At 42.7% G+C, this 27869-nt stretch overlaps 1 protein-coding gene across 1 annotated transcript; it reads left to right on the top strand.

Annotated features, from left to right (window-relative positions):
- Window positions 1-1511: 1511 nt before the first annotated feature.
- Window positions 1512-26372, top strand: ETF1 (eukaryotic translation termination factor 1). The gene is made up of 11 exons (XM_028722161.2): window positions 1512-1666; window positions 1902-2032; window positions 14970-15145; window positions 15230-15369; window positions 17697-17835; window positions 18832-19022; window positions 20087-20216; window positions 21526-21681; window positions 22161-22225; window positions 22697-22844; window positions 24499-26372. Exons 2-11 carry the CDS (start codon window positions 1947-1949, stop codon window positions 24579-24581), a joined length of 1314 nt encoding a protein of 437 aa, XP_028577994.1. The 5' UTR covers window positions 1512-1666; window positions 1902-1946; the 3' UTR covers window positions 24582-26372.
- The last annotated feature ends 1497 nt before the right edge of the window (window positions 26373-27869 follow it).

Genomic DNA, 27869 nt, shown 5'->3' with positions numbered 1-27869 from the left:
CTTTTCCCTTATGGGGCATCCAAAAGCCCATATTGAGTCCTTACGTAGGTTCCCTATTGGTAGGAGAAAATAACAGAGGCCAACCAGAGAATATTGAGAAGCAAAGCAGCTAGTAAGCCTACCAAGAAAACTCCATGGACAAAGACAACAGGCATATAAAAGTTATGACGCTGGAAGATGAGCCCCTCAGGTCGGAAGGCGTCCAACATGCTACTGAGGAAGAGCGGGGGACAAGTACAAGTAGATTCAGAGCTGATGAAGCGGCTGGGCCAAGGCTGAAAGGTCGCTCAGTTGCGGATATGCCTGGAAGCGAAAGGAAAGCCCAATGCTGTAAAGACTGCAAGATCAAACCTATCCATTCTTCAGGAAATCAGCCCTGAGTGCTCACTGGAAGGTGAAGGCTCCAATACAGTGGTACCTCGGGTTAAGTACTTAATTCGTTCCGGAGGTCCGTTCTTAACCTGAAACTGTTCTTAACCTGAAGCACCACTTTAGCTAATGGGGCCTCCTGCTGCCACTGCGCCGCCGGAGCACGATTTCTGTTCTCATCCTGAAGCAAAGTTCTTAACCTGAACCACTATTTCTGGGTTAGCGGAGTCTGTAACCTGAAGCGTATGTAACCTGAAGTGTATGTAACCCGAGGTACCAGTGTACTTTGGCCACCTCATGAGAAGAGAAGACTCCCTGGAAAAGACCCTGATGTTGGGAAAGATGGAGGGCACAAGGAGAAGGGGACGATAGAGGACGAGATGGTTGGACAGTGTTTGGAAAGCTACCAGCATGAGTTTGACCAAACTGTGGGAGGCAGTGGAAGACAGGAGTGCCTGGCGTGCTCTGGTCCAGGGGGTCACGAAGAGTCGGACACGACTAAACGGCTAAACAACAACAAAAGGAAAAAATTCAGAGGTAAAGGACCCTCTATGCATGTCTACCCCTGGCTCCACTGAATTCCATGGGAGCCAGTCTTAATCAATGACAGCAATTACTGTTAATTGGGCTCCCTGATTTAGCAACAGAAACTTTGGGGAGGGTCTCCTTCCAGCTTCTTCCACACGTCGACGTAGCAGATGCTATTGGTCCACCCCGCCCTGCGGAACTCGTGGACGCGGCTCCACACGTTCCCCCCAAAACGCGTGCGCGTCTCCTTTAAAGGAAACGCACCCTGACGCGAAAAAACGTCGCTGACACAGACAACGCGAGAGCTCCGCATCCTCCCTGCGCGACCTCCCCCCCCCGTGGCAGCAAACTACGCCTCCCGGCATGCCGCGCGCTGCGGAAGGCGTGACGGAGCTGGTGAGGTGGGCGGCGCCTCCTCCGCGGAGCCACCCAACGGAGAGGAAGCTGGGCAACCAATGAGAGGAGGAGAAGTGGCGGAGAGCGCTGTCTCTCCTCCGCCTCGCGCACGCGCGTTCTCAATCCTTTCCCCTCCTCTCACGCTGCGTGCGTACGTGCGGGGACCGGAACTGACGTCGGGAGCCCCATGTGAGGCGATTGCAACACATGCAGCGCGGAGGAGAGGAGGAGGAGGGAGGGGGCGCGAGCGAGCGAGGGAGGCGGAAAGGAAAGGAAGGAAGAAGCCGGTCAGCGACGTCACAGGCGCCGTCGCGAGGAGCCCTTCGCTGCCGTCCGGAGAAGGAAGGGAAGGGAGGCGGCGGCGAGGCCTGAGGTAAAAACGCGCGCGCGCGCTCGCCCGCCCGTTCTTTCGCCTCAGAGGAGCGCTTGGCTGGGTTTGTGGTGGCCGCACTCCCGCGGTGACGGGAGACCGGGGCGGGCCTAGCCTAGAGACGGGAGACCGGGACGGCTTTTACTTTTACCTCAGCCGAGGCTCCGTTCTCATTTTTTTTTCTCTCTTTTCCCCCCTCTCTCCGTGCGGCGGCGGCCTTGGCGGTTGACTCGAACAGCCGCAGGAGGGGCGGTGGAGGAGGAGGAGGAGGAGGAGGGAGAAGATGGCGGACGATCCCAGCGCTGCCGACAGGAACGTGGAGATCTGGAAGATCAAGAAGCTCATCAAGAGCCTCGAGGCGGCTCGCGGGTGAGGGCGGGGAAGGGCCCTGGGCTCTCTCGCCGGGGGTGGGGGTGGAAGAAACCGTCAGTTTCGGGTTATAAAAGGGGGGGGGGTTGGAACAGGAGTCGCTTCAGCTCCCCTCCCCCAAAATAATAATCGCCTCTGTATAGAAAGCTTAAAATTTCAGGGAGAAAGCCAGGCTCAAGCATTCTCTCCCCCCCCCCTTTCAAAACTGGGTTGGTTCGCTCCTGTATGGAGAACTATTCAGTCATGTGGATGTCACCTGTGTGGGAACCTTCAACTCACCCCCCCCCCCTTTCAGACAGCTATAAAGCGATTCAGTCCAGACATATGGGTTGGGTCCCCCCCCAAGAGAGTGTTAGGCCTTTTCTTCCTCTTGCCTCTGTTTTTGGGAGGCCAAGGTCCATATGGAGCTACAGGTGCATAGAAGGCAAAGAGAAGGCTTGTGGGCTTCTCCCGCTTGGGCACCTAAGAAGAGAAAGGTGAATGTTTTGAGTGCCCAGTTCCCAACCTTGAATCCCCAAACAAGGAATGTAAAGCATGTGGGTTCCTGTGACTTGGGCCCTGCTTCAAAGGCTGTATTTAGCTTTGTCTCTTGGTATCAAGAGTCATCTTACCCCCACCCCATTCCCTTCATTTCGTCATCTGGAGTGGAGACATTCCACTACTCTTGGGTTTCTTTAAATTTTTCCATTCTTAGTAGAGAGGTGTATATAGGTGAGGTGCAGTTCTCCGCCTTGTGTTTTCTTCGGCTACATTTTTCCACTTCCACTGAATTACTTTCTTGGTAGTCACACTCACCTGTGAAGGAGGAGTGACTTTTAAAAACCCCCACACTAGCATCTTTGTTTATACAGAGATTAATTTGGGGCCAAAAATGCAGCCTCTTGATTATAAAGCTATATTTCCTTATGCAGTTTTCCTTCCATTCTCACTATATTGTACACATTTGGAGGACTATTTTTTTGTGCTTAGTTTTTCCTAATAAAGAACCTTAGTAGGGAATGAAGGCCTGCAAATGAGATTACCAGGGGGTCACCAGGTAATAGTAGCCTTTGTGGCAGTTGTTTTTATTTCAGATCTCTGAAGTTTTCCATGCACTGAAGAGAGTGGGAGAGTCACTTTATACTGGTTGGGAAGAACAGGCCATGCCTATTTCCTCCTCCCTACATACATGGATGACTTGGGAGAGGGGAGGTGCTGTGCTTTGGTGACTAAATTGTCTCTCAAGCCTATCATGAAGTGAGAGTGATGCCTTTCTTCTCCTAAATTATCTGTGTGCCAGAGGACTTGGGAGTGGTGTGAATTTAGTGGGGATCACAAATAGTGGCTCACTATAAAAGCCAGCCAGAATTGCTTGGCCCTTCAGGAGGGAGGCTACTTAGCTATAAATTCCATGCATGTCACCTGCTTATTCCTGCATTACAGGGGGTTGGACTAGATGAGCCTTCAGATCCCTTTCAACTCTATAATTGTATGATCCTATGATTCATCAGCTGTCAAAGAAAAGCATAGGCCAGACCAATTACCCTCCTAGATTCATGGGAACTTTACATGTGCCACTTTGCTGTGTGTTTTGTGGTGGAGTTAAATCAACCCCTCCAAAAAAAATGTTTTTGCCCTTGTAGGTTTTTATGTACTGAGCTGAAACCATGTAATATGACAGACAGCCTGGTTTTGGGAAAAGGCACATGGTACCCACACTTCAGTGCTCTGTTCATTAAACTCTTGCTCTCGTTTTATAATTGAATGAAGTTAGTGTTTGCTGTGTGACTGGACAGGTTGCTAGACATTAAACTTAAGAACTGATATGCTCTAGTGGGAACTTGTGCAGGTTATGCCTGTATATCATTAGTACATTCTCAGAAACATTTATCTTGATACTTTGTGTATGCCCAGCCTCATAGCTCCGAATCCAAGTAGAATATTTGCTAAAGGAGCTGGACACTTTAGTTCTTCATTATGGATTTATTGTACCTTGTTTGGAGTCTATAGTTAAATCCCAGTGGTATAGCTGATCTAGTAGTCTGATTCAGTGGCAACTGCTTATGTCTAATGAGAAATTACTGGCTTTTTTCAGCATATTAGCAATTATTCCTCACACAGAGAGTGCAAGCATTAATTTTATATGCAACCTTACATTTCCCATGTTGGAGGATTATGTGAAACATGGAATCCACATGACAGAGAGGCATGCTTCTGATTTCTGCTGGCACTTAATGTGCTGCCACTGAAAAGAAGTGTTCACTATTGAACATGTGTCAGGAAGACAAGGAATACAAATTGTTTACAAGCTCCAAGTGTTTGTAGCAGCCTGGAAAGTGAGGTGGAAATTCTCTTAGACTGTAGTGGCCAACGTCAGGATACGAAGTGCCACAGACAGTGTCTCGCACAAGGAAACTCCCTCCTTCTGGTGACAGACATCTAAAAAGCCTTTCCGAAGTTTGAAGTGCTCTGTGCATGTATACTGGGTTGCCTGGATCCCACCCACTGGTTAATTGTTGATAATGAGAATTTCTGTGTTGGTAGTTGATTGGATACTCTTTCCAGATAGTAAACTTTGATAGCAGTCAAAAAGCAACATGAGAAGGTCTGCTTATCGTTGCTAATGCTTGTTGTACTGAATTTTAGGTTGCTGAGGCTTCAGGTTGACATTTCTGGAGTATGTTAGCAGTCTCACAAGCAAATAATAAGGACAATAGGAATGTGTGGTGGTTTTTAAAAATAAAAAACGAGCTGTGAAAACTTAAACGTCAAGAAGGAATGATCCAGGATGGTGTCTTTCAGTGTGTGGAATGTGCAACACAACACTGAGACTTTAGAAATGATTGTGCATATCTGAAGTAGGAGCAGCTTCCAAAACACCACATGTGGGATATTCTGTCTATGAATTTCATTCTTTTTTTTTGTGTGTGTGGCATTGCATACTCCATATGACCTCATTGTCATGTATCAAAATTTTAATAAACATTACATTCCAGTAACACGCCTCATTAGATTTTGCTGCTAATTTGGAGAAAAGGCTGGAGGACAGCTTTTGATGTTGAGGCTCTGAGTTTTGAATACTGTGTAGTAAATACTAATGTTGCACAATCCTTACAGCTATGCCCTCACCTTCAAGTATAAATGAGCTGGCCCAAATTTTTGGCAAGCTTAAAAAGAATAGTATCAGAATCATAACCAGTGTTAGAAACTGAGATATGAAAGCTAGGAGCTGGATGGCACTTTAAACCTAGGTAAATAGGCGCAACAATGGAATGTCTAGGCACTTTTTTTGTATCAAGAATACAAAGCTGAAAGTGAATGAACTGCAACTAAAATATTATGTTCATTTTTCACATGGTCTAGTCTTTCCCCTGCCCACCTGCCTAATATTCTTGAGTGGGTCTCTTCTCCAGTCTTCAGAGAGTAGCTGGAAGTGGGGAGGCAGAAAAAGGTCTTCCTTTCCTTCCACTCTGCAGTTTTAATCTAAAATCTTAAACACAGTACTGTGCCCAGAGTTCAGAAACTGTTTGCACTAATGAAATTCCCTGTCGCAAAATGCACCTAGAACAATGGGAGTTTTGAACACTGATCATAACCTTTCAGTAAGTATTACACCTGGTATGTTTATAAAAAGAAAAAGCCATGACCCTAAGAAGACTCAAGACAGATCCTAATGTTAATTTTTCAAACTCTGGCTTTTAAAAAGACGTGTGTATATATAGCTGAGGATAATTGCATAACCTTTTGCATGCTACTGTGAGTCCTGCTTTGAGGAACTGGACTTATTGTTTGTGGTGAACTTGTTGAACTTGTACCCTGCTAAATGCATGTTAGGATTAAGATTATTGTTGAATGTGCTGTTTCTTGTGGGAAAAGCCTTTCTCATGTCTCTTTACTTTACAATTTTCTAATGCCTAGCAACTGGTGTTAGGGTACAGATCACTGCAGGAGCGAAATGGTCTCTCAGTTTACTGCATTCCAAAATGTGGAGGTTTAGATTAAATAGGAAACTTAAAACTTTTTTGGCAAGTGGAGATTCTTGATAATCTGCTTTATGAAGTCATCCACCCCAGGCAGCCCAAAGCATCTTTGGGCTTTGTATGCGGCACTGGTTACCGGTAATTATCATACCATGCTGATTATTTTGACTTCAATCAGCTGTTGGCAACGTGGAAGAACATTGTGGGTTTTCTTTGAATTTTTTTGACAAAAATACAAGTGTGTTTGTGGGGGGGGGCAAGTGTAGAAAAGATTGAGAGAATTCATGGGTTTAGAATCTGAAGGTGATTAGCTATTGTACTGCTTTGCAGAAGATAAAATACTTGTGTGATAGTATACCATGATCTTGCCTGCTTTGCTTCTCCCCTCTTGCCTGTGGTAGAATGAATGTTTATTATTACTGCCAAACAGCCAGCACACACACATGTGGTATAAACAATCTGTAATCCCCGGTTTAGCGTTGCATTCAATCCAGAAATTGTAGTTCGTTTCACTCCAAATAAACCACAATAATTGATTCAGCCATAAGGCCAAACCAGGGGTCTTGACTTGCTTCTCCTGTGTAGTGGATTGTGTGGATCAAAGCTGGCGAGACAAGCAAAGTCCATGCCCCAACAATTAAGATCAAACAGTAATCCTATACTAAATTTCTGTTATTGCACACTACTGCTAGATAGGCAGTATATTACATCCTGCTTCCTTTAATCATTACATTCGTCATTGAGACTATTACCAAAGGAGCTATAAAACCACAACAAATAATATTTACTGCTTGGATTTAACAGTACAATTGTTTCAAATCTTATACAATCCTCTGTTCCATTAAGTGGTCCAATAAACAATAGCCTTTCTCAGGAGTACAAATACTGGACTTTTTTAATTGAGCAGTTTGAAGAAGCTCCAACAATGACTGAACAGTAATCCAAGTATAAAATTGGTCATCCACTTTCAATACAATCCACTACCACCTTCAATACATTTTTGTGTGAGTATTAAGAAATTACATGGAAATTTTATTAGCTGGCCTGCTGAATTTGGAGTGGGACTGTGGTAGATGCAGAAGGATAGGAAGCCATACAAAGCACTGTAGTCCTGACTCCTGTGGTCCTTTTTTATTCTTTCCACACATATTCATATATCCGAAGTACAGGGAATGTCTTAAAGTTTATGGAACACAGATCTCCAGAACAAAAGAAAAATGTATCGTCTCTTGTTGGGAATTGCCAGGTTGCACTCTTTATTTCCAAGAAGACTTCAGAGGTTGGACTTGGGAGTTAACCTATGGGGAATTGCAGAGTTTCAAATTGGCTCCTATGTTCAGTATCTATATAAAGCTTCTGAGAAGGACTGTGTGGAGGTTTGGAGTGTGGTGTCGTTGAAGTACTAAAGACACCCAGCTCTATTATACTCCTGTGACCCAGAAGCAACAGTGGTATGTCTGATGAGAGTAAATAAGCTTGAATCCAAACAAACACATTCTTAAGCCTTCTGTGGGACCTGTGTGCATGCATTGTGGTGGGGGTGTGTTTTCTTTTGAATGGAGCTGTGTTCTACTTGAAAGCACCAGGTACTGTTCTGGACCAAATTTAGTTCTGGATGCCCAGATTGTATCTTGGGCCTTGCTGCCTTTTTGCAGATTAAGCTATGCTCACACCTAGAGAAGCAAGATCTAGGAAGTTTAATATACTCTTCTTGATTCGAGATGGTTGGAATTAAGTGGCATATAAATAGTTGAAATAAATTAGCATATTGACACTTGACATGGAATTGATTCCAAAAACTGTTTGGAAGATATAATCAATACAGAAGTGGGTACTGAGTTTTTAACTAAGATTACTTAGGGAGGGCCCACAACTTTGCTGAGGAAGCTCCACTTCTTGCAGATTCACTTCAGGATGCAACCCATCATGGCTTTTAGGTCGTGAGGGGGAAAGCATCCTACATTTTTTCAAGGCTTTTCTTTGGTGCAGGCAACTCACAATTTAAGTGGGGGTTATGTTCCAAGGCACTGTGCATTTAAGTGAAATTGTGTTTATTTGGAACACCATTGCAAAAGCCTGCAGACACCCTGTGCTGCTGCTTTTTGTGATGTTTTTCGGTCATTTCCAGGTTCAGCGCATGAGCATAGTCGCACACATATTGGATGCACCTAAAACGGTTGTTGCCTGTACTCTTGAGTTGCCCAGCACTTGAGTTGGGACGCGGGTGGCGCTGTGGGAAAAAGCCTCAGCGCCTAGAGCTTGCCGATTGAAAGGTCGGCGGTTCAAATCCCCGCGGCGGGGTGCGCTCCCGTTGTTCGGTCCCAGCGCCTGCCAACCTAGCAGTTCGAAAGCACTCCCGGGTGCAAGTAGATAAATAGGGACCGCTTACTAGCGGGAAGGTAAACGGCGTTTCCGTGTGCGGCTCTGGCTCGCCAGAGCAGCGATGTCACGCTGGCCACGTGACCCGGAAGTGTCTCCGGACAGCGCTGGCCCCCGGCCTCTTGAGTGAGATGGGCGCACAACCCTAGAGTCTGTCAAGACTGGCCCGTATGGGCAGGGGTACCTTTACCTTTAGGCTTTTTTCTTTTCTTTTTTTGCCATGAGATTGCTTTGATTAGAAGCTTGCAAGTTGGTTGTGCCATTCTGGTTGTGCTTATCTGAGCAGAAACCACATTAAGGTGCATGCTGATAGCCTAACAGATCAAAGCTTTGGACTCTTAAAAGGCTTGGAGATGGGGAGTTGAAATTCAGATATTTAGAAGAGAAAGCCATAAACATAAGATGGGAAGGCATGCTGAAAATCTGTTTGTCCATAACAGCCTTGGCCAACCTAGTGCCCAACTTGTATCATCACCAGCATGGCTGTGCTGTCACATGAAGCCTCCTTTGGAGAAGACGTGTGTTCTCTTCCCTTGAAGTGCCACTTATTTTTAGTATGAATACAGACTGCTCTTTTGTCTGCCTTCGGAGAGTCTGGTCTCACTTCCTGATGTAGTTGCTTCCTTACTCTTCCATAGAGGAGCTGCATTACCTAATGTTTTTTCCTGTTTAGTGCTGATGGCAGGAATTATCTAGCATGATGTTATCAACTCTTTCGGAATGCAACTTCCAAAGTGACCCTTCTCAACCAATTGCCTGCCCATTCCTTCATATTTATTTAAATATTTATGAATCACCTGTAATTATATATCTCTATGTTGAATATATACTCACCTCCATTCTTCAATGTGATTTTAAAAAACGTTTTATTTTGTACAAGCAATAGGTTGGCTATAAAACTTAAAAACTTAGGTTTTGGTATTAGTGTGCTTAACTTGCACAATTTGGGGTGTCAGGAAAGTAGGCCTCGTTTTTGTGGGGAGCTTAATGAGAAAGTTACATCAGAGACAGATCCTGTGTTTTTGTCTTTAAATAGTGATTTCCATTTGTGCATGAGCACTTTTGTAAATAAAATGTTCTACCTTGGTCTATGTTTCCCAGAATTATTTTGCCAGTGCCTTCTGTTTATATCCTATCTGAGGGTATCCAACAAAGTCCTGTTAGCTCAATAATTTATGTCTATGCAATGGGACTTTCTATCGCTGTGCTCGCCCTGTGCTTCCTCCCAGATCTACCCTGGAGGGTTGGGGAGAAGCCCTGAACGAATTATAGAGGAAGAAGTAGGCCTTCTGCAGAGATGGAAGTCTTTGTGTTAACAGGATGGCTTTGTTGGAGACATCTCAGTTGTGCACTTAGATTGTTCTCAGACTATGACTTCACCGTGTGCCTACTCTTGTGTCTGTTGCTTAACCTTTTCATTACCTCATTATTCCACATTTCACTTCAGACCATCTTAGCATTTCATGAATCTGCACCCCTTTCTGTGTCATCATAGTGCATGTTGAGGTGGGGAGCTTTAGTGTGCAGTCCTCTGGGCCCAGGATCCACCAGTTATTGCCGCATTATATATCCCTAAGGTGGAGGTAGAAAGGGTATTAAATAAAAATACATTGCATGTAAAGCATTGGGTTGTTTGGGATTTTTTTCTGGCATGCTGACTTAGATCAGGAAAACTTTAAGTCTTAGAACATGCTCAGATGCTTTTCGTTTAGTTGCCCAGAACCATGGGCTGGTAGTTGCATAATGGAAACTTATTTCATGAAATAGTTCAGGGGCGCAGAGCCTTGCAGAAATGCTCCCAGTCCATCAGATTTCTTTATTGGCCTGTGTAGCCCTGGGCTCCTACCTCTTCTGTAAGATGGCCTGAATTATGCTGTCCACCATGACTTCCAATATGTTTTGAGGAATATTTACATCTAAGAACTTTACTAAAAAAAAATATGAAGCTGTGTTCATTCTAATCTACATCACCACTCTGCATCCATATATTAGAACACATATTTGTAAGTATTTGATGTCCATTAGCGTGTGCATACCACTTTTGCGAAGCTCTTGCTGCTAGATTATTATTTTTATCTAATATAAAGTACCTGAACTTTTCAAAGCACCATACAGATATTAAAACATAGGACTGTTCCTGCCTACAGCCTCAGATTCTAGTAGACAGTATACAAAGTGGGAGAAGGATGGGGTTAGGAAAGAAAGCATTGGATCAGTTGCACATTCTGGCTGACATGAACCTTATTCTAGAACCTGAGCAGTTTGTGTTGCAGAATATACTACCTGCCCTCAAAACACTTTTCAGTGAACAGAGTAGCTCCAGAGAAAAAGAAACCATTTGTCATTGCTCTATAGATTTATTCCTTAGCACCCACAACAAGCTTTGCCTAGGGTGGAGTCAAAACACCAGTGTGTGTGATTTCAGCAGCTAGGCAACTGCTATAGTGGCCTAGTAACCAAAGTGGGATTGGAGTGTTGCTGCATCAGCTGTTTATACAAGCTTCCTGTTTGGCTAGTAAATTGGCACTCACTTTGTCTCTAATGATAATCCATAGCCTAGCTTGCATTAGTTGTGAGAGCAGTCATTTGGACTAGTGACTGTAGTGCTCTGATGTGCAAGAGAACTCCCAAATGTGTGCACTGTATTGAAATATTACCCATATGCTCTTGTGAAAGTGTTGAACTTGGACGTAAGCGACGTAGGTTTAAATTACTATTTGTGAAGCTCCTTGGGTGGTTGTGGGGAACCCCTCAGTTGTGGAGCATTAAGTGTGGTTTTGTACTATAAAGTGTTTTGAAGCCGCATTTTGGTAATCCATATAATGACCTCATGAGCTGTTACTTAGTCATTTGTTTCATAATTTAATTATTAAATAATAAGCAGTGCTAATTGCATTTGTATGACTGCCCAATAGCAAATGTTCTCTTGTTGGCTCATAATTTTTTAAAGAATTGCAGTATTGAAAAAGCATAAATGAATTCCGGCGGAGAAAGTAGAAGAACAATTAACATAAATACGCAATAGAACACAAATTATAAATGGAGATGCCCAGATCATTAAGCATATGTTGTTTAAAAGAGCTGACTGCCTTAAAAAAAGTGCAAAAAAGACCACAAGAATGATTCAAGGCACATTTCTCTGGAGAGGCTCTTCCTTAACTGAGCTGAGGTATGCTTCTCCTAGTTTTTCACTTGTGACACACACGGGGGCAGGGGGCGGGGGACGAAAGAACAATTTTGGTCCTAGAAAGGCAAAACATTATTTGTGGTAGTTTCTAAAGATATTTTACCATTAGCCTGTGTTGTAATTGTACAATTTTCTGCTATCTTAGCATGATAATACCCAGATACCCTGAGTTCTAGTTAATCAACACACAGTGTTTGATTACTGAAGCCAACTGAGGATTCCAAATCGTCTGAATAATTGACAGTATTCAGGGATCAGTTTCTAGAGCACTGAAACTACGGTATGCTGAAAGTTAATCTGAATCTTGATTAAGACAGCACAGATCTGTTATCATTCCTCTTGATCACAGTTTGTGCTGATAAGATATTTAACCAGCAGATGGCAGCAGTGTATTCCACGAGGTGGCAATTGGTATCCTTTTTTAACATGACATAAGGAAGTGAAAAAACCTTACTGTCATTGAAGTGATTTTTCATTGCATCCTTGAGTAGTTAGATGTAGAAATTGGCTTGTACTGTATCTGAGTGGAAATTAAGATAAGATAAAAGGTCTCCCCCGCAACTGAAGTATATACTGATAGATTTGGAAATTTTTGAAAACTTGAAGAAATTCTACCCAACTGTAGAATAATGTGGTATGCTACAGTACAAACTTTTTAAATGGCTATTTTAATAATTAGTATCTTGAAGTCACTGAAACTAATTTCATGGAGTTCCTAATCTAATTATCTATAGCAGTAAGACTGCCATGTAGTTTTAATACTGTCTGCACCTTGTCTGAACTACAAAACACATTTTAGCACCCTGCAGTATAGGTCCAATATGTGGATGATTTCATACAACTTTTTATATAAGATGTAAATTTATATAGATAAAGTATCATAAATGGTCTTGCCTTAAAAAAAGCCATCTAACCCGACACAGCTAAATCATTTACTGTACTAGTCTCACTATATAGGTGCTGTAAAGTGCACTACGGTGAAAATCCACATATCTGAATCAAAAGGAGTAGGTCTGGCATCTTCCTCTGTCCATCATAGCCAATGTTAGAAAATGGGATAGAAAAGCTAGGAGCCCAAGCATGAACTAATACACAATTCACATAAGTGACACATTTTTAATATCACATTTTTAACAGAAATTGTTAATACATGTTTAATATGGTGTTTACAGTAAAAAATATTGGTAGCACACTTCAGTTTCCGAAACACACTACTCTTTATTGTTAAACTCCTTAAAATATTGTCTATCCTTAACATATACTTTGAGGCTCCAAAGCACATACATTTCAGTAATCCTTGAGTGTCAGCCAGGCACAAAAAATGGCACCCATACGTTTTAAGATGCTCTCAAATGGAGACTCTTTAGGTGCAAAATGTGCCTGGCGCCCTGCTAGTTTTGAACCCTGGTTGTAGCTGTGATGGTTGGAAGAGAAAAGACATAAAAGAAAGGAGTGCTATCTTAGTGCTAGTAACTGACATATTAAAAGCTTGCGTTTTGTAAGCATGGTTAAATTTTTAGCTGCTACATTTTTAGTGTACTAGAAATTTTCTCTTCCCTAGTAGGAGGGTGTGTGATCTTTGTGGGTTAGTTGACAAGGAGGAAGTGGAGATTTTGGGGGTGGAATGGGGGTTGTGCTCCTTGTTTAAACAATTCAGTAAACTAAAAAAATGAAAATTACTGAAGCATGTGGTGGGCTTGTCCCATTGTTAGATTTGCATTTCTGGCTTCCTCTATGAGTCTTTCTCGTGGGTTTCCCTTCCATAAAAATGTGGAACTCCCATATGTCAGTACATTCTATCCTACCTGTGTAGGCTTGCTCTCTTATTGAGTACAGGCTACTTGTTACGAGTCAGACTTCTTGTCTTAAATTCAGGGTGAGGAGAAGTAAATATTGTATATTCAATTTGATCTAATATTTGGGGTGCTTGATCTATGCATCGTGTTTTGACTTTGTTGTACAGCTTTCCTAGCAATCTTGCTAGCCCTAGCACTTAAAGCAAACAGAATAAGTTGCAGTACAAATCTTTTGCCAAGCTTTTAAATGTCAGGTTAAGACTTTTTTATTTACTATAGCATTTATAAAAATTTCTATACTTTGGCATGTTTTGTGGTTTTATCTGTTGTCTCTTGGGCTACATTTTATTGCATTGAGAATGATATGGCTCACTGCTGTGACATTTGATCCAGTGAAGGGAGGTATAAAGGTAAAGGTACCCCTGCCCGTACAGGCCAGTCTTGACAGACTCTGGGGTTGTGCGCCCATCTCACTCAAGAGGCCGGGGGCCAGCGCTGTCCGCAGACACTTCCGGGTCACGTGGCCAGCGTGACAAAGCTGCATCTGGCGAGCCAGCGCAGCACACGGAAATGCCATTTACCTTCCCGCCAGTAAGCGGTCCCTATTTATCTACTTGCACCCGGGGGTGCTTTCAAACTGCTAGGTTGGCAGGCGCTGGGACCGAGCAGCAGGAGCGCACCCCGCCGCGGGGATTCGAACCGCCGACCTTTCGATCGGCAAGCCCTAGGCGCTGAGACTTTTACCCACAGCGCCACCCGCGTCCCTGAAGGGAGGTATAGAAATGTGTTAAAACACATAAAACTCCCCTCTGTGTGCATTTGGAAGCTTGTTACTATCTAAGAGATAACATTTTTCAGAAAATAGCACTAATAGAAGTATGCAGCCTCCAAAGGCTATTAGAGTTGCCCATTCTCTTCTGCCCCTTACATTGGAAGGAACCAGCTAGGAAGTTAAGGCATTAATGCCTCATAAAGCACATAGACTTCAGGGATAAAAATACCTGAAGAAAGATTTGGTATTTCTCAAGATGCAGTAGCCTCAAAGTTTCCTTTACCTTCTGGGTTGGTCATTTCAGTTCAGAAAAGGCAACTTTAAAGGTATAGGAACTATTTCTGTTTGGAGAAAAGGTATAGATTGTTGGCTCAAAACAAATCAGAATAAAAATGTGCTTCTCATAAACATTCAGAAGTTGTGATGAAATTTTTAAATATTCTTACCATAAACATTAGGAACTCCTTAATAACTGGTAGAACTTCCTTTATACAAAGACCAGAAGCACAAAGAAAGCTGCAGGAGCTAACTTTGTCATTGAGTCTTTATAACAGCTAGACTAGTATGTTCTAAGAGGTAGCCTGTTTTAAATTGTGGGGTGGTAAGCGTGCCTGCTATTTCACTGTATAGAATATTACCAGCTTGGTGTGTACATAGGCTCATAGTAGTCCTGTGGTCAGTATAAGCAACTGGCCTGCATGGAAGGCCTTACTTCCAAAAGGATGTTGCAAATAATGGAAAGAGAATAAGTCTTGAACATCTGAGATTAGTTTTGGGCATGCTTTCTTCCAGGCTTGAAGTCACACAACTTGTGTTAACATAGTTTCTTTTCCTTCTTCCCTAGCAATGGCACCAGCATGATATCATTGATCATTCCCCCCAAAGACCAGATTTCACGAGTAGCAAAGATGTTAGCGGATGAGTTTGGTACAGCATCAAACATTAAATCTCGAGTGAATCGCCTTTCAGTCCTCGGCGCCATTACATCTGTACAGCAACGGCTAAAACTTTATAACAAAGGTAAAAAGTTCTTCTGCTTACTTTATGAATAACTTTGTGCTTGCTTTGGCATCATCTTAAGGTTGCACCCTGTTCTTTTTACAGTACCTCCAAATGGTCTTGTTGTATACTGTGGAACAATTGTGACAGAAGAAGGAAAGGAGAAGAAAGTGAACATTGATTTTGAACCTTTCAAACCAATAAATACATCGTTGTATTTGTGCGATAATAAATTCCATACAGAGGTAAGTGTCATTTTGCATTTCTAGCCAGATTGTAAATTTGGCTGATGATAACTTTGCTCAGTTTGCAGTATGCTCATGAATAGTTAGCGTATACAATGTGTTGGTTACTAGATGTTAATTATAACAACCTATTTCTGAATTCAACATACACTTGTGTATTTTACTTCAAAACATGATTTCCTGTTTCTGTTCACATACAAAGATACTAAGCAAGGTTGTTTACTTATACATCAAGCGCCCAGACCTTTCCAGAAACAAAGGCTGATAGCATCACAAATGTTGGGATCCAAGTGTTCATTTTTGTCTGGAAGGTTGTAAATGTAATTGTGAGCTGAGCAAATTGCAGACATAAAATGCCAGAGCATAAAATGCCAGACCACGCAAGTGATTTCAGTGGGCTGTTCCAATGAGATACGGGGATTTTTTTTCCTGGAGTTGAACACTGTGATTTACTAGGCCTTAGCCTCCACTTCAAACACAAAATTATAGCTAAAATATGTGATAGCTATTGTGTTATTTCTTAGCCCAGAAACAATTCTGATTCATTGGCTAATTTTTCCAGGTAACCATTGGATATCTGGTTTATTCAGAATTGTTATGCAGCAAGGGGACACCATTTCTTGATCGGCCTGTGAACTTGCCATGTCAGTGATGCCCAGATCAATTAATATTGGTGTACTGTGTTATGCTCAGTGTTGGAAACTGAGATATGAAAGCTAGGAGCTAAATGGCACCTTAAACCTAGGTTATGGGCGCAACAACGGAATGTCTAGGCGTGCTTTTTGTATAACAAGAATACAAAGCTGAAAATGAATGAACTGCAGCTAAAATATTATGTTCATTTTTCACATGTCATTCCCCTGCCCACCCCCCTAATATTCTTGAGAGGGTCTCTTCTCCAGTCTTCAGAGAATTGCTGGAAGTGGGGAGGCAGAAAAGGGTCCTCCTTTCCTTCCACACTGCAGTTTTAATTTGAAATCTTAGGCGCAGTACTGTGCCCAGAGCTCAGAAGCTGCTCTCGCTAATGAAATTCACTGTCGCAAAATGCGCCTAGAACAATGGGAGTTTCAAACACTGGTTATGCTCCTACTTTTCTGGGAGAAACACTGCATTAGCAATTGATGTGGGGAAGATGCAAAAAACAGTTCCCACTCTCACTACATATTGGCAGAAACTCAACATTTTTCTGATCATTCCTTCAGCACAAACATTTTGACTTTCCAGACCAAAAAATCCCACCCTCTCCTTCCCCTTCATTCTGTTCCAGAGATTCTCCTGACGCACACACACCCCATGCCATTTTTTTTGGGGGGGGGGCAGAAGTCCTGTTGAGCAAGTAGAAGGCTTTGCTCAGGGCTTCGATTGGTGGGACTCATTCCTTGAACCCTGCTCAATGTTTCCAAGGTGTGCAGCAAATATCATTGGGAAAGGTCTGGTGTTTGTGCGACACCAGTTCAGACTGAAAGACTTGAACTTGCTTTTTCTATATTGATCTCAATAAAACAGTAACAGTATGCTTATGGTTCCTTTTTAATATACATTTCAGGCAGGTTTTTGCCAGTGTTACAGCCACCTGAATATTTGTAACGTCCAGTTCTTTCATATGGTGTGCCAGTTGAGAAAGGCTTTTAATAGCTTAAATTGTTGCACACCCCTAACACTGTTTCTAGTCAAGAATTGCCAAGTTGGCCACCTTGGGCTGGCCATTCCAGTCGAGCCATATTGCACCTGTGCTTGTTGCTTGAGCTTTGATGTTCCTGTTTCACGCTCACTTACTCAAACAATTGCTGATTGCCTTAGGGGAGCAATTAATTGCAGGGATGGCACAAAATGCAAGCTTCAGACTTTTATTGTGTATAACTAATACATTCTCCATCAAGCACCAGTTTGAGCCTTTTCTCTTTTGTTGCTTGCTTTTCTTTTCCCTGCCACAAAATAATGCACGTTTTTTGTGTAGAAGTGTTTTTATTGGGTTGCCCATTTGCTACTTACTCAAGCTGACTTCTGATTATTTCCCCTTACTTAGCTTACACGTCATCATAATCAGAAATAACTTGCTAACAGTTGTCTCTAGCGAGCTTAAAGGGATGCTGCACAGTGAGCAGTGACATTGCTAAATTCAAAAAGGCCCTAGATGAACATAATTAACTTGTTTTTTTAAATGAGTTTGAAGCGAGTCAAGATAGATTCTCAGAGTCTAAAAGAAGGGATAAAGGCATTCCTTCAGGAGAACATTCCTCCTCCTAGATTGATCGTATTGATACAGACTTTCCATAACTATTGAATATCGTAAGTATAACACTGGCATCTGCTGCATTGATTTTCAGGCCCTTACAGCACTACTGTCAGACGACAGCAAGTTTGGTTTTATTGTAATAGATGGTAGTGGTGCACTCTTCGGAACTCTTCAAGGAAACACCAGAGAGGTGCTGCACAAGTTCACAGTCGATCTCCCAAAGAAGCATGGTAATGTGTAAAAATAGCTCAAGAATTATTAATAGTAGTAGGACAAAACATGCTTTATCAAGGAAAGACAAGATGATTGGGAACATTTGTAAGTGGCTCTGTCATGTCATTTGGAAGGAGGGATATTGCATACCTAAATTATTGTTTTATATGCTATTTGGGTAGGGACGCAGGTGGTGCTGTGGGTAAAACCTCAGCGCCTAGGACTTGCCGATCATATGGTCGGCGGTTCGAATCCCCGCAGCGTAGTGAGCTCCCGTCTTTTGGTCCCAGCTCCTGCCCACCTAGCAGTTCGAAAGCACTCTTAAGTGCAAGTAGATAAATAGGTACCGCTTTATAGCGGGAAGGTAAACGGCGTTTCCGTGTGCTGCGCTGGTGCTGGCTCGCCAGAGCAGCTTCGTCACGCTGGCCACGTGACCCGGAAGTGTCTCCAGACAGCGCTGGCCCCGGCCTCTTAAGTGAGATGGGTGCACAACCCTAGAGTCGGACACGACTGGCCCGTACGGGTAGGGGTACCTTTACCTTTATGCTATTTGGGTAACTTGAAATGTAGTAATACTGCAGATAGATACAGACCAGCATCCCATTGCTTAAAGGCTTTGTGATTTTGCAGAAAGCTGCCATTGCACTAATAAAGCAGTCAATCGACACAGCCAGTAATAGTGCTTTGTGCAGCAAGTATGATCACTAAATAGGCTTTGGCTTCATGTGATGAGCACTATCCACGATGTCCTCACACAATAATGCTGTTGTGGTAATTGCAGTTGAGTCATAATTTATAATACTCTGCCTTGAAACAAGTGTCTGTGAACATTAATATAGACGTGTATTTTGTGTGAACTTGGTTATATGCTTTGACAAACATGTGGTCCAAGCACTTCAAAGTACATGAAAGAATTCTAAAACATTGGCTTTTTAAAAAATGGGGGTGGGGGGAAAACTCGGGGATGGAAACAACTTTCATTATTGCTGTGCTTTTACCTCTGTCTCTCAAAGGAAGAGGAGGTCAGTCTGCCTTGCGTTTTGCTCGTTTGAGAATGGAGAAGCGGCACAACTATGTAAGGAAAGTAGCAGAAACGGCTGTACAGCTGTTCATTTCTGGCGACAAGGTGAACGTGGCTGGTCTCGTTTTAGCTGGGTCAGCTGACTTCAAAACTGAACTAAGTCAGTCAGACATGTTTGATCAGGTAAATGGGGATTTTGGCTGATGGAGAATTGCCCATTTGTAATGAGGGACTTGATACAGATTTTAGTACTGCTTCTAATGTGATATTGGGCTTTACAGTTTTAATGATGATAATTCTAATTACAGTGGTACCTCGGGTTACATACGCTTCAGGTTACAGACTCCACTAACCCAGAAATAGTACCTCGGGTTAAGAACTTTGCTTCAGGATGAGAACAGAAATCGTGCTCAGCAGGAGCAGGAGGCCCCATTAGCTAAAGTGGTGCTTCAGATTAAGAACAGTTTCAGGTTAAGAACGGACCTCCGGAACGAATTAAGTACGTAACCAGAGGTACCACTGTACTTAACCCGAGGTACCACTGTATATATATGAAAACTTCTCTGAGGTTATTGACAAAGAATAGTATAGAGATTTATTCAGTGAATACATAAAATAAAAAGAGGCACTGTTAACTCTGAGAAGAACAGATGTGCAGGCACTAACGTTCTATCACGTGACCATTGGAATCATTCAGATAATTCTGTCTAGATCTGGGTGTTCACCAAATGCTACCCGTGTATTTGCATTCTTTGCACAATCAAGAGGGTTTGCAAATTTACTCTTGAAATGATAGCAGAGTTATTTGCTATCCTTTTTTGAGGGTGGGATTTCACTGCCTTCAAGGTGAAAGCCTGATATTAGTTACCCAGATTCTCCTGATTTTAGTATTGATAAAGTATGAGGCAACCTCATTTGCAACCAGAGGTTCTGTTAACTCCACAGTGTAAAACTTTATAGGCTTCTAATTTACTTTGGTGAGCAGCTTTCAAGCATTGGCCTGATTTCAAAAGCCCTTTGCAGGCTATTAGTTCAATTTGTGCTCTTCCCTCTCCCCCAGCAGTCCATTGGGCCAGCGGTAAAAAGAGAAGGGGACAACCACAGCTACTGGTTTTGACCCCAACAGCTGCTGGCTGCTGGCCCCCAACATATCACCCCCAAGGGAATGCTGCCTTCATTCAACAGACATAATGGTTGCTCATGCCTGATGCAATGTGTCTTCTAACACCACATCTTTTTATTTATAGCGATTGCAGTCCAAAGTACTAAAGCTAGTTGACATCTCATATGGTGGTGAAAATGGATTCAATCAAGCAATTGAATTGTCCACTGAGGTCCTATCTAATGTGAAATTCATTCAAGAAAAGAAACTAATAGGTATGAATAAAATACTATATTTAATCTGTTATCATAAGCTGACACTCAAGGTTTTTGTAAAGCACAATTTTGGGAAGGGTGTGTTGCCTAGTGGGTAGAGCAAGGGGCAGGCAATAGGTTCTTTAGGATCCCAGTGGATGGAAGACTGGCAGACATAGATAAAAAAGAAAGTGGTTTATTAAGTGGTTCATTAAGTTTATTAAGTTGTTTAAGCAAGTATTACAATACTACAATACAGCACCTAAGAAGCCGTCTAGCAGTTACATATCATATTCACTAACCAGTTGCACTTAAGATACCAAGCCAGAAGTGCAAGAACAAAAGGATATTGGGGGAAATAACTGCAAAGGCGAAGTTTGTGGTTCATCTCATTTGCTGCGAAGCCCCCAGGAGCAGCAGATCCTTCACTCAATTGGTGAGACCAACACTGACCATTCACCAGTAGAACTCTGTGCAAAGGCTTGCCAAGCCTCTGAAATCAGATGCTTAAACAGAGGCTTGCAAGCATGATCTCATAGCAGGTCCTCTCTTATCTGTTGCAGTTGGCACGGTGTCCATCCTCCCTCTGTTCCCAGTGATGAATCAAAATTAATTGTCTTCTGTTGTTTGAATTTATATACCGCCCTATACCCAGAGGTCTCAGGGCAGTTCCATGGCTGGGCCAACTACATGACCGCTAGTTGGCTCCTCCTCTCCTCAGGCCAGCTGTCAAGTCCTCTGATGTATAGCACATCTGATGCCTAATTCTCATGAAATAATGAAGTGAGGGACAAGTCCTTATCTATCTGATGTATAGTCCTAATTATATTGACGTCTAGCGACGTCTAGTGTCAATTCCTCATCATATAACTATTGTCATTCTAAACAAGCCAGCTTCATAAACCACTGTTTGAAATTGGCATGTTTCAAATAAACCATAGTTAAGACTAACCACAGTCATTCAGGTTTGAACAACCCAGCAAGGTGTTGGATTCCTCCTTGTAGCATTGCTGAAAGGGGCGGGAAGCAAGTGAGATTGAAGCTTACCAAGACCCATTCTTGTCATGCTAAGCTATGGTTTAGCGTGACTTCTGAACCAGGTCACAGCGTACATAACCTGGTAACTATGAAAGTGTCAGTGAGTCAACTGTCCATGTACTGCCAAAGTAATTATCTGCCACCTTTCTGAACGTAATCAACATTGTCTCCCTAATGTCACAGCAGCACGGTGATCTTCGTGAAATTTAGTTGCTCTTGTGTTCCAGTCTGCACTGATTAAAAATATGCATGACATGTTCATTTCCATCTCTCTTGTTTTCTTTAAATGTAGGCCGATACTTTGATGAGATCAGTCAGGACACAGGAAAATACTGTTTTGGTGTTGAAGACACTCTAAAAGCCTTAGAAATGGGAGCAGTAGAGATCCTGATAGTTTATGAGAACCTGGATATAATGAGATATGTTCTCCATTGCCAAGGCACAGAAGGTACGTAGCTCCTACCTACACAAATATTGGGATCTAAGGGAATAGGAATTGTATGTTAACTTGGGTAGATCACAATGTAAAGCAGTTTGGCTCTTAGATGTGCTCACACTGATAGTATTTATATATACATTCTCTCCTTAAAGAAGATAGGTGGTTCAGACTTCTAGCCAGTAGCTTTCTCACACATCCCCCAATATTTTTTGGCCCAGCTTGCATTCTAGTTGCACCTTTTCTCCATAATGTTCCAAGTATGGTGACTGGGCTAAAAATGCCTCTCCACAAAAATTGATGTTCTAGTTCCCTGAGCTTAATAACATTTGGCTTTTCATTTGTCAGGTGTGTGTGCAATCTGATTGTCTTTGGGAATTTTTATTAATATGCCTCTTAAGCTTCTCTCTCTCTCTCTCTCTCTCTCTCTCTCTCTCTCTCTCTCCCTCCCTCCCTCCCTCCCTCCCTCCCTCCCTCCCCACTCACTACAGAAGAGAAGATTCTCTATCTGACACCAGAACAAGAAAAAGATAAATCTCACTTCACAGATAAAGAGGTATTTATGCAAAGCCGCATCTTTTTTGTAACCTAAGACAGTTGGCATATTAGCTATTGATGGAAGTACAGTGGTGCCTTGCAAGACGAAATTAATTCGTTCCGCGAGTTTTGTCGTCTTGCGATTTTTTTCGTCTTGCGAAGCACAGTTTCGGGAAAGTTTTGGAAAAGCTTCAAAAATCACCAAAGTCTTGAAAAACCTCAAAAAAGGCTACCACACCGCGTGCTATGAGTTGCTCCTCGAAGTCAAGTCGCAACTGTATTAACGGTGTTAAGAAAAAGGAAACAAACTTGCAAGACGTTTCCGTCTTGCGAAGCAAGCCCATAGGGAAAATCGCCTTGCGAAGCAACTCAAAAAACCAAAAACCCTTTCGTCTTGTGAGTTTTTTGTCTTGCGAGGCATTCGTCTTGCGAGGTACTACTGTATAGGAAATAGATTTGCTTAGCAATTCTCTTTCATTTTCATCTTTAGACTGGACAGGAACATGAGCTAATAGAAAGCATGCCTCTGCTTGAGTGGTTTGCTAACAACTACAAGAAGTTTGGAGCCACGTTGGAGATCGTGACAGATAAGTCACAGGAAGGATCCCAGTTTGTGAAAGGATTTGGAGGAATTGGAGGTAATTGGAAAGGGGAAATGGCAGAGTGGTGTGTAACCCACAATTGCAGCATCCTACATTACTTTAGTGAATTCTTTCCTGTTAAATATAAATATTATAATAGTAGTAGTAGTAGTAAAGTTTTATTTATACCCAGCCCTCCCCGGCCAGGGCCGGGCTCAGGGTGGCTAACACCAAATATAAATTAACAATAAAACATAATAGGGGGAAAAACAGTTAATTAAAATATGGCTTAAAATACAGCTTTAAAATGCAGCATCATTTTAGTAGTAGCCCATAAATCAAGACCATTAAGGGAGGAAACATCAGATATTCACCCGAGCCAGCTATCCATGCTGGTCCTACATGGGCCAGCAAAAAAACGCCATGGGAAAACTTATATACCAAATCCCATATAAGGGATCAGAGTGAGTCTAAGCCGAAGGCCAGGCAGAACAGCTCTGTCTTGCAGGCCCCGTGGAAAGATGTCAAATCCCGCAGGGCCCTGGTCTCTTGTGACAGAGCCAAGTTGGGGCCAGTGCTGAAAAGGCCCTGGCCCTAGTTGAGTCCAGTCTAACCTCCTTGAGGCTTGGGACCTCCAAAGTGTTGTTATTTATGGACCTTAATATACCAGGAGAGGCGGTTCTGTAGGTACGAGGGTCCTAGGCTGCATATAAGTATCTATGTTTGAGGCAGTTGTGGTTCATGCTGCTTTGTGATAGCTCAAAGTGATAATAGAATAATGAGATTCCATATTCATGAAAACAAATTCAGATTCAGTACAGATCTGCTGTATCTTTATGTCCACCTTCTCTCATGGATGCTTCCCATGGTCCTATCTTTCATTCCCAAGTCCGTTAACAAGCTTTTCAGGATAATCTTGGAGGAATTGCAGCATAGAGAGGGACTTATGCCCCCATAAGGGGACACAACCTGTAACCAGGAAAGGGGTATGGTTTTCCTTGGGGCAGTATGTCCTGTATGCTCCACCCAGAGCAGAAACCGTTCATTCTACCGAGCACAGAAGGAATCGGTTAACAAGTAATTCATCTTACAGAGAGAGAGAGACCCCAATAGTGCATCTCTGTCAATATTTTATAACTGATGGAGAATAACTTAATGTGATAATTTCCCAACACTCTTGTTGGCTGCTGGTCAAGATGACAGGAATTTAAAGGCTGTTTTTTTTTTTTAGTTGTTTTTTTTTAAGTTATATTGCAGATAAATACGAATCAAAACTTTTAAACGTGAAAAAAAAAGAAAAAAGATTAATAAAGGTTACAAAAAAGAAAAAATGGGGACTTCTTCGTTTGCATATGCAGTATAGGCTCGTTCAATGTTGGCTTCTCTCACTACAGATAACAGGCCTTTTACTTCTCAGAATTGAATCCCAAATTTCAACTGCAGTTTGGTCAGACTGTGAGTGCTTGCTTGTTCAGGCTGGAATAATTCTTTACCACCTCTTCTGACTTTAGATTTGTCTTGCCAGTCAAATGCCTCACTTGAAGAATTCACCTGCCAGCTTAGGCACAGGTCTCTTCCCACCTTGCAGTTTTACACAGGTCTTTCCGAGAAATGGAATCAATAGAGGTGGAAAGGAAAAGTGTACAGTCTTCTTTCGACTCCGGGGTACAAAGTGTTTGTAACATCTTCCTTTTAACGTTTATTTCCAAAGGTATCTTGCGGTACCGAGTGGACTTCCAGGGAATGGAATACCAAGGAGGAGACGATGAATTTTTTGACCTTGATGACTACTAGGTAGTCGACCTGGGTCTGGCAAAACGTGCCTCACCCCTCCAGCATCCAACCCAAGGAGAAAGCTTGCGATGGAATACAAAACAGATCCCTGCCTTAGAATTGGAGTTTTTCCAGAACTTTATCCAGAACACCGGGTTTAAAAGAAGAAGAAAGAAGCAAACCCTACTGATTTGTCATAGTGTCAGTACAGCAGCAATCTACTAAGTTTCTATAATGCCATTTTGGACTAATTAAAAAAAAAAAATCCCAGTTTTTACTTTTACTTAATGGTGAAATTGGTTGCTCTTGTATTTTATGAAAATGATTTTTTTAACCTTCATGCTACATTAACTGCTGTAAAACCTTCATTTGAAAAATTAATAGATTATACTGGTTTGTTTCTTAAATTGATTGGAGGCAATTAAGTCGCTGCGTTTTGCAGTGAGACGACCCATTTACATGGCGTTCTTGGCTTAGACTGCGGAAGAAGAACCTTAGGAGGTGCACCCATTGCTCTTGGTCTACAGGGGTGGAAGTAAAAGAAATTGAACCCTTATGGCATGCCAGCTTTCAAAGGTGCGATGTGTAAATTCAGACAGCCTGGGAGCTCCACCCATTTTAATCTTTGACTGCAAAAGCGCTGCTTGTTTCAATCAAGAAGTATGTCTCATTTGCGGCAATCAAAATGCCAGGGTCTCGGCAGGCTTGATTGGGGATTATGAGTCGTGTGGCCTTCACTCTTCCCTCTTGTCAGTCAATAAACAGTTTCCACAAGCAAGCTAATGCTTCTTATGCTTGGTTCTATTCTTTACTAGGGTTTGGGAGGTGTTTTGTTTTGTTTTTTTTAGTTCTGCTTTGGGACTGCATAAGCTGCCTTGGTGTGAGTTAACATCAAAATTTCACAAACTGCTTTAAATGCAAGTAGCTAGCAAAATGTGACTGATGTCAACCTTGGCACCGGGGGCTGTGAAGCAGCTGTAGAAATTAGCAAGTTCTCTCTTTTTTCAGAAGCTTGGCGCCAAAGGTTCACTTTAAACACTGTGGGATGGCTCACGCAAGGCAGTTAGCTCACTTTCCCGAATCCCCCTGGGGCTGTCTGGTTTTCTAAAGGACACTCTTGATATTTTAGTGCCTAGCTGCGTTCACATTTCCCTCTTGTCCTTCATGTATTGGTCAAACTCCCCAGCTGGCAAACTTTGCATATCGTTCCAATAATCCTGTCTCACTTGAACTGGAAGGTGGGTTTGTCTTAACGTAAACCTCCTCACAGTGTATTCTTAAAAAGAGGTCCAAAATGACTTTCTGTCAATGTGAGCAATAGAATTTGTATCTTTTTATAACTCCGCAAGCAGGCAGTGTGTGTGATTGTCCACGAGAAGTGTTCACGTAGGGTGAAGTCTCTTCCAGAAGCAGTACACTTGGATTTTGCCATTGTAAATGGGTCTGCTGTGACATGACAAGAGCAGAAAAATTGGGTGTAAATTTACATTTTTGAATATACTGCTTGTTTCACATTTAGGGTATGCAGCTCCTTTTTTTGTAGTTTTATTTTTACTATTTAAGTTTGGAAATGATGCCAAATTTTTGTATCTCTTTAATCAATGTGTTATATCTGGTGATATATATTGCATTATATATTGATGTGTATATCAATATATACCGATATGTATTACACTTACACAAACACATTAAAAGGGTGAGAATCCTAGCCTTTTGCATACTACATAGCCTCTTCAGAGAGCTCCCAAGCAGTGATATCTTGGTGTTGTGATGTACAGAATGGAGAAGAGTATTAAACCATATTTAAGAATATACCCTGGATTCCTGATTTTATTTGACTCGGGGAAGGATTGCAATAGTGAACCAAACAGTAAGATTGGCTAGTGCCTGATATAGTGGTGCCTCGCAAGACGAAATTAATTCGTTCCGCAAGTTTTTTCTTCTTGCGAGTTTTTCGTCTTGCGAAGCACGGTTTCCCATAGGAATGCATTGAAAATCAATCAATGCGTTTCTATGGAAACCGCCTTCAGACCAGGTCCGGGGACAATCTGTCCCCCGACCTCTTCTGAAGGCTGGGGGGGGGGGGGACAAGGGCTTTTCTTCCCACCGCCAGCCTTCAGAAGGCTGTTCTGAAGGCTGGGGGTGGGAAGAAAAGCCCTTCTCCCCACCTCCCGCCCCGCAAGCTCCAGGGACAGGAGGGCTTCGCTGCCGACCGCCAGCATTTTAAAAGCCCCCGGGACAGCGGAGACTTCTCCGCTGTCCCAGGGCGATTTTAAAATGCTGGCGGTGGGGAGCAAAGCCTTTCGGCCCCCGCCGGCCTTCCTGGACCTCTTCTGAAGGCCGGAGGGGGGCGAAAGGCTTTGCTCCCCACCGTCAGCATTTAAAAGAGGTCCCCGGAGATTTCCCTATGGGCTTTCTTCTTGCGAAGCAAGCCCATAGGGAAATTCGTCTTGCGGAACGACTCAAAAACGGAAAACTCGTCTTGCGAGTTTTTCGTTTTGCGAGGCGTTCGTCTTGCGAGGCACCACTGTACTAAACAATTGCACCAGCGTATCTGGCAATAGGTGAGTGGTGCCTTTAGCACAGTATTTCCCAAACTTGGGTCTCAAACTGCTTTTTGGACAACAATTCCCATCATCCCTGACCACTGGCCCTATCTAGGGATGATGGGAGTTGTAGTCCAAAAACAGCCGTAGGCCCAAGTTTGGAAAACACTGCTTTAACACACCAGCATATTGTTGCTACCTAAGTGGAGACCACTAAAAGCTGGATTTTAAACATATATTGGCTGGTTAGTCTTCCAAACCAAACTACTTCATCAGAATACGTCGATGCCAAAATGGGCTCTGCCCCAGAAAAGCTATACATTTGTTAGCCTTTAAGGTGACATAAGCAACTTCCAAGATTTTGCAGCAATTGGCTGGCACACAACAACTCCTTTTGGCATTCGTCTCAGATGTGTCTGTAGCTGTCACTGCAATGCTTCGCACTAGCTCTTCTACTCAGTACTGTTCTGTTTTCTAGGTCATGTTGACACATTCCTCTCGGATGCCCTGCTTGATAGCCGTTTGGTACAGAATTGCCGCAGTATTCGTCCAGCAGCATGAGAATTAAAAGACATAATTTAGCTTGAGACACAAACACAATCCGGCTTGACATTTTTCTATGGCTGTAAGGTCCCTACCAGGCACACTTGACAAGCAGTAATTGCTAGGGGACCCTGACTGTGATCATATAAGTACAGTGGGACCTCAGGTTACAGACGCTTCAGGTTACAAACTCCGCTAACCCAGAAATAGTACCTCGGGT

The sequence above is a fragment of the Podarcis muralis genome, chromosome 3 (genome assembly GCF_964188315.1).
Source record: "Podarcis muralis chromosome 3, rPodMur119.hap1.1, whole genome shotgun sequence".
NCBI lineage: Eukaryota > Metazoa > Chordata > Lepidosauria > Squamata > Lacertidae > Podarcis > Podarcis muralis.
The sequence above is the reverse complement of the archived record's forward strand: the minus strand, read 5'-3'. Positions and strand labels throughout refer to the sequence as shown.

Excerpts from the sequence above, each read along its gene's own strand:
- ETF1 (XM_028722161.2), top strand. The coding sequence starts at position 1,947 with ATGGCGGACGATCCCAGCGCTGCCGACAGGAACGTGGAGATCTGGAAG. Across the intron at positions 15,146-15,229 it reads GCTAAAACTTTATAACAAAG|TACCTCCAAATGGTCTTGTT; the intron begins GTAAAAAGTTCT and ends TTCTTTTTACAG. Across the intron at positions 17,836-18,831 it reads CGATCTCCCAAAGAAGCATG|GAAGAGGAGGTCAGTCTGCC; the intron begins GTAATGTGTAAA and ends TGTCTCTCAAAG.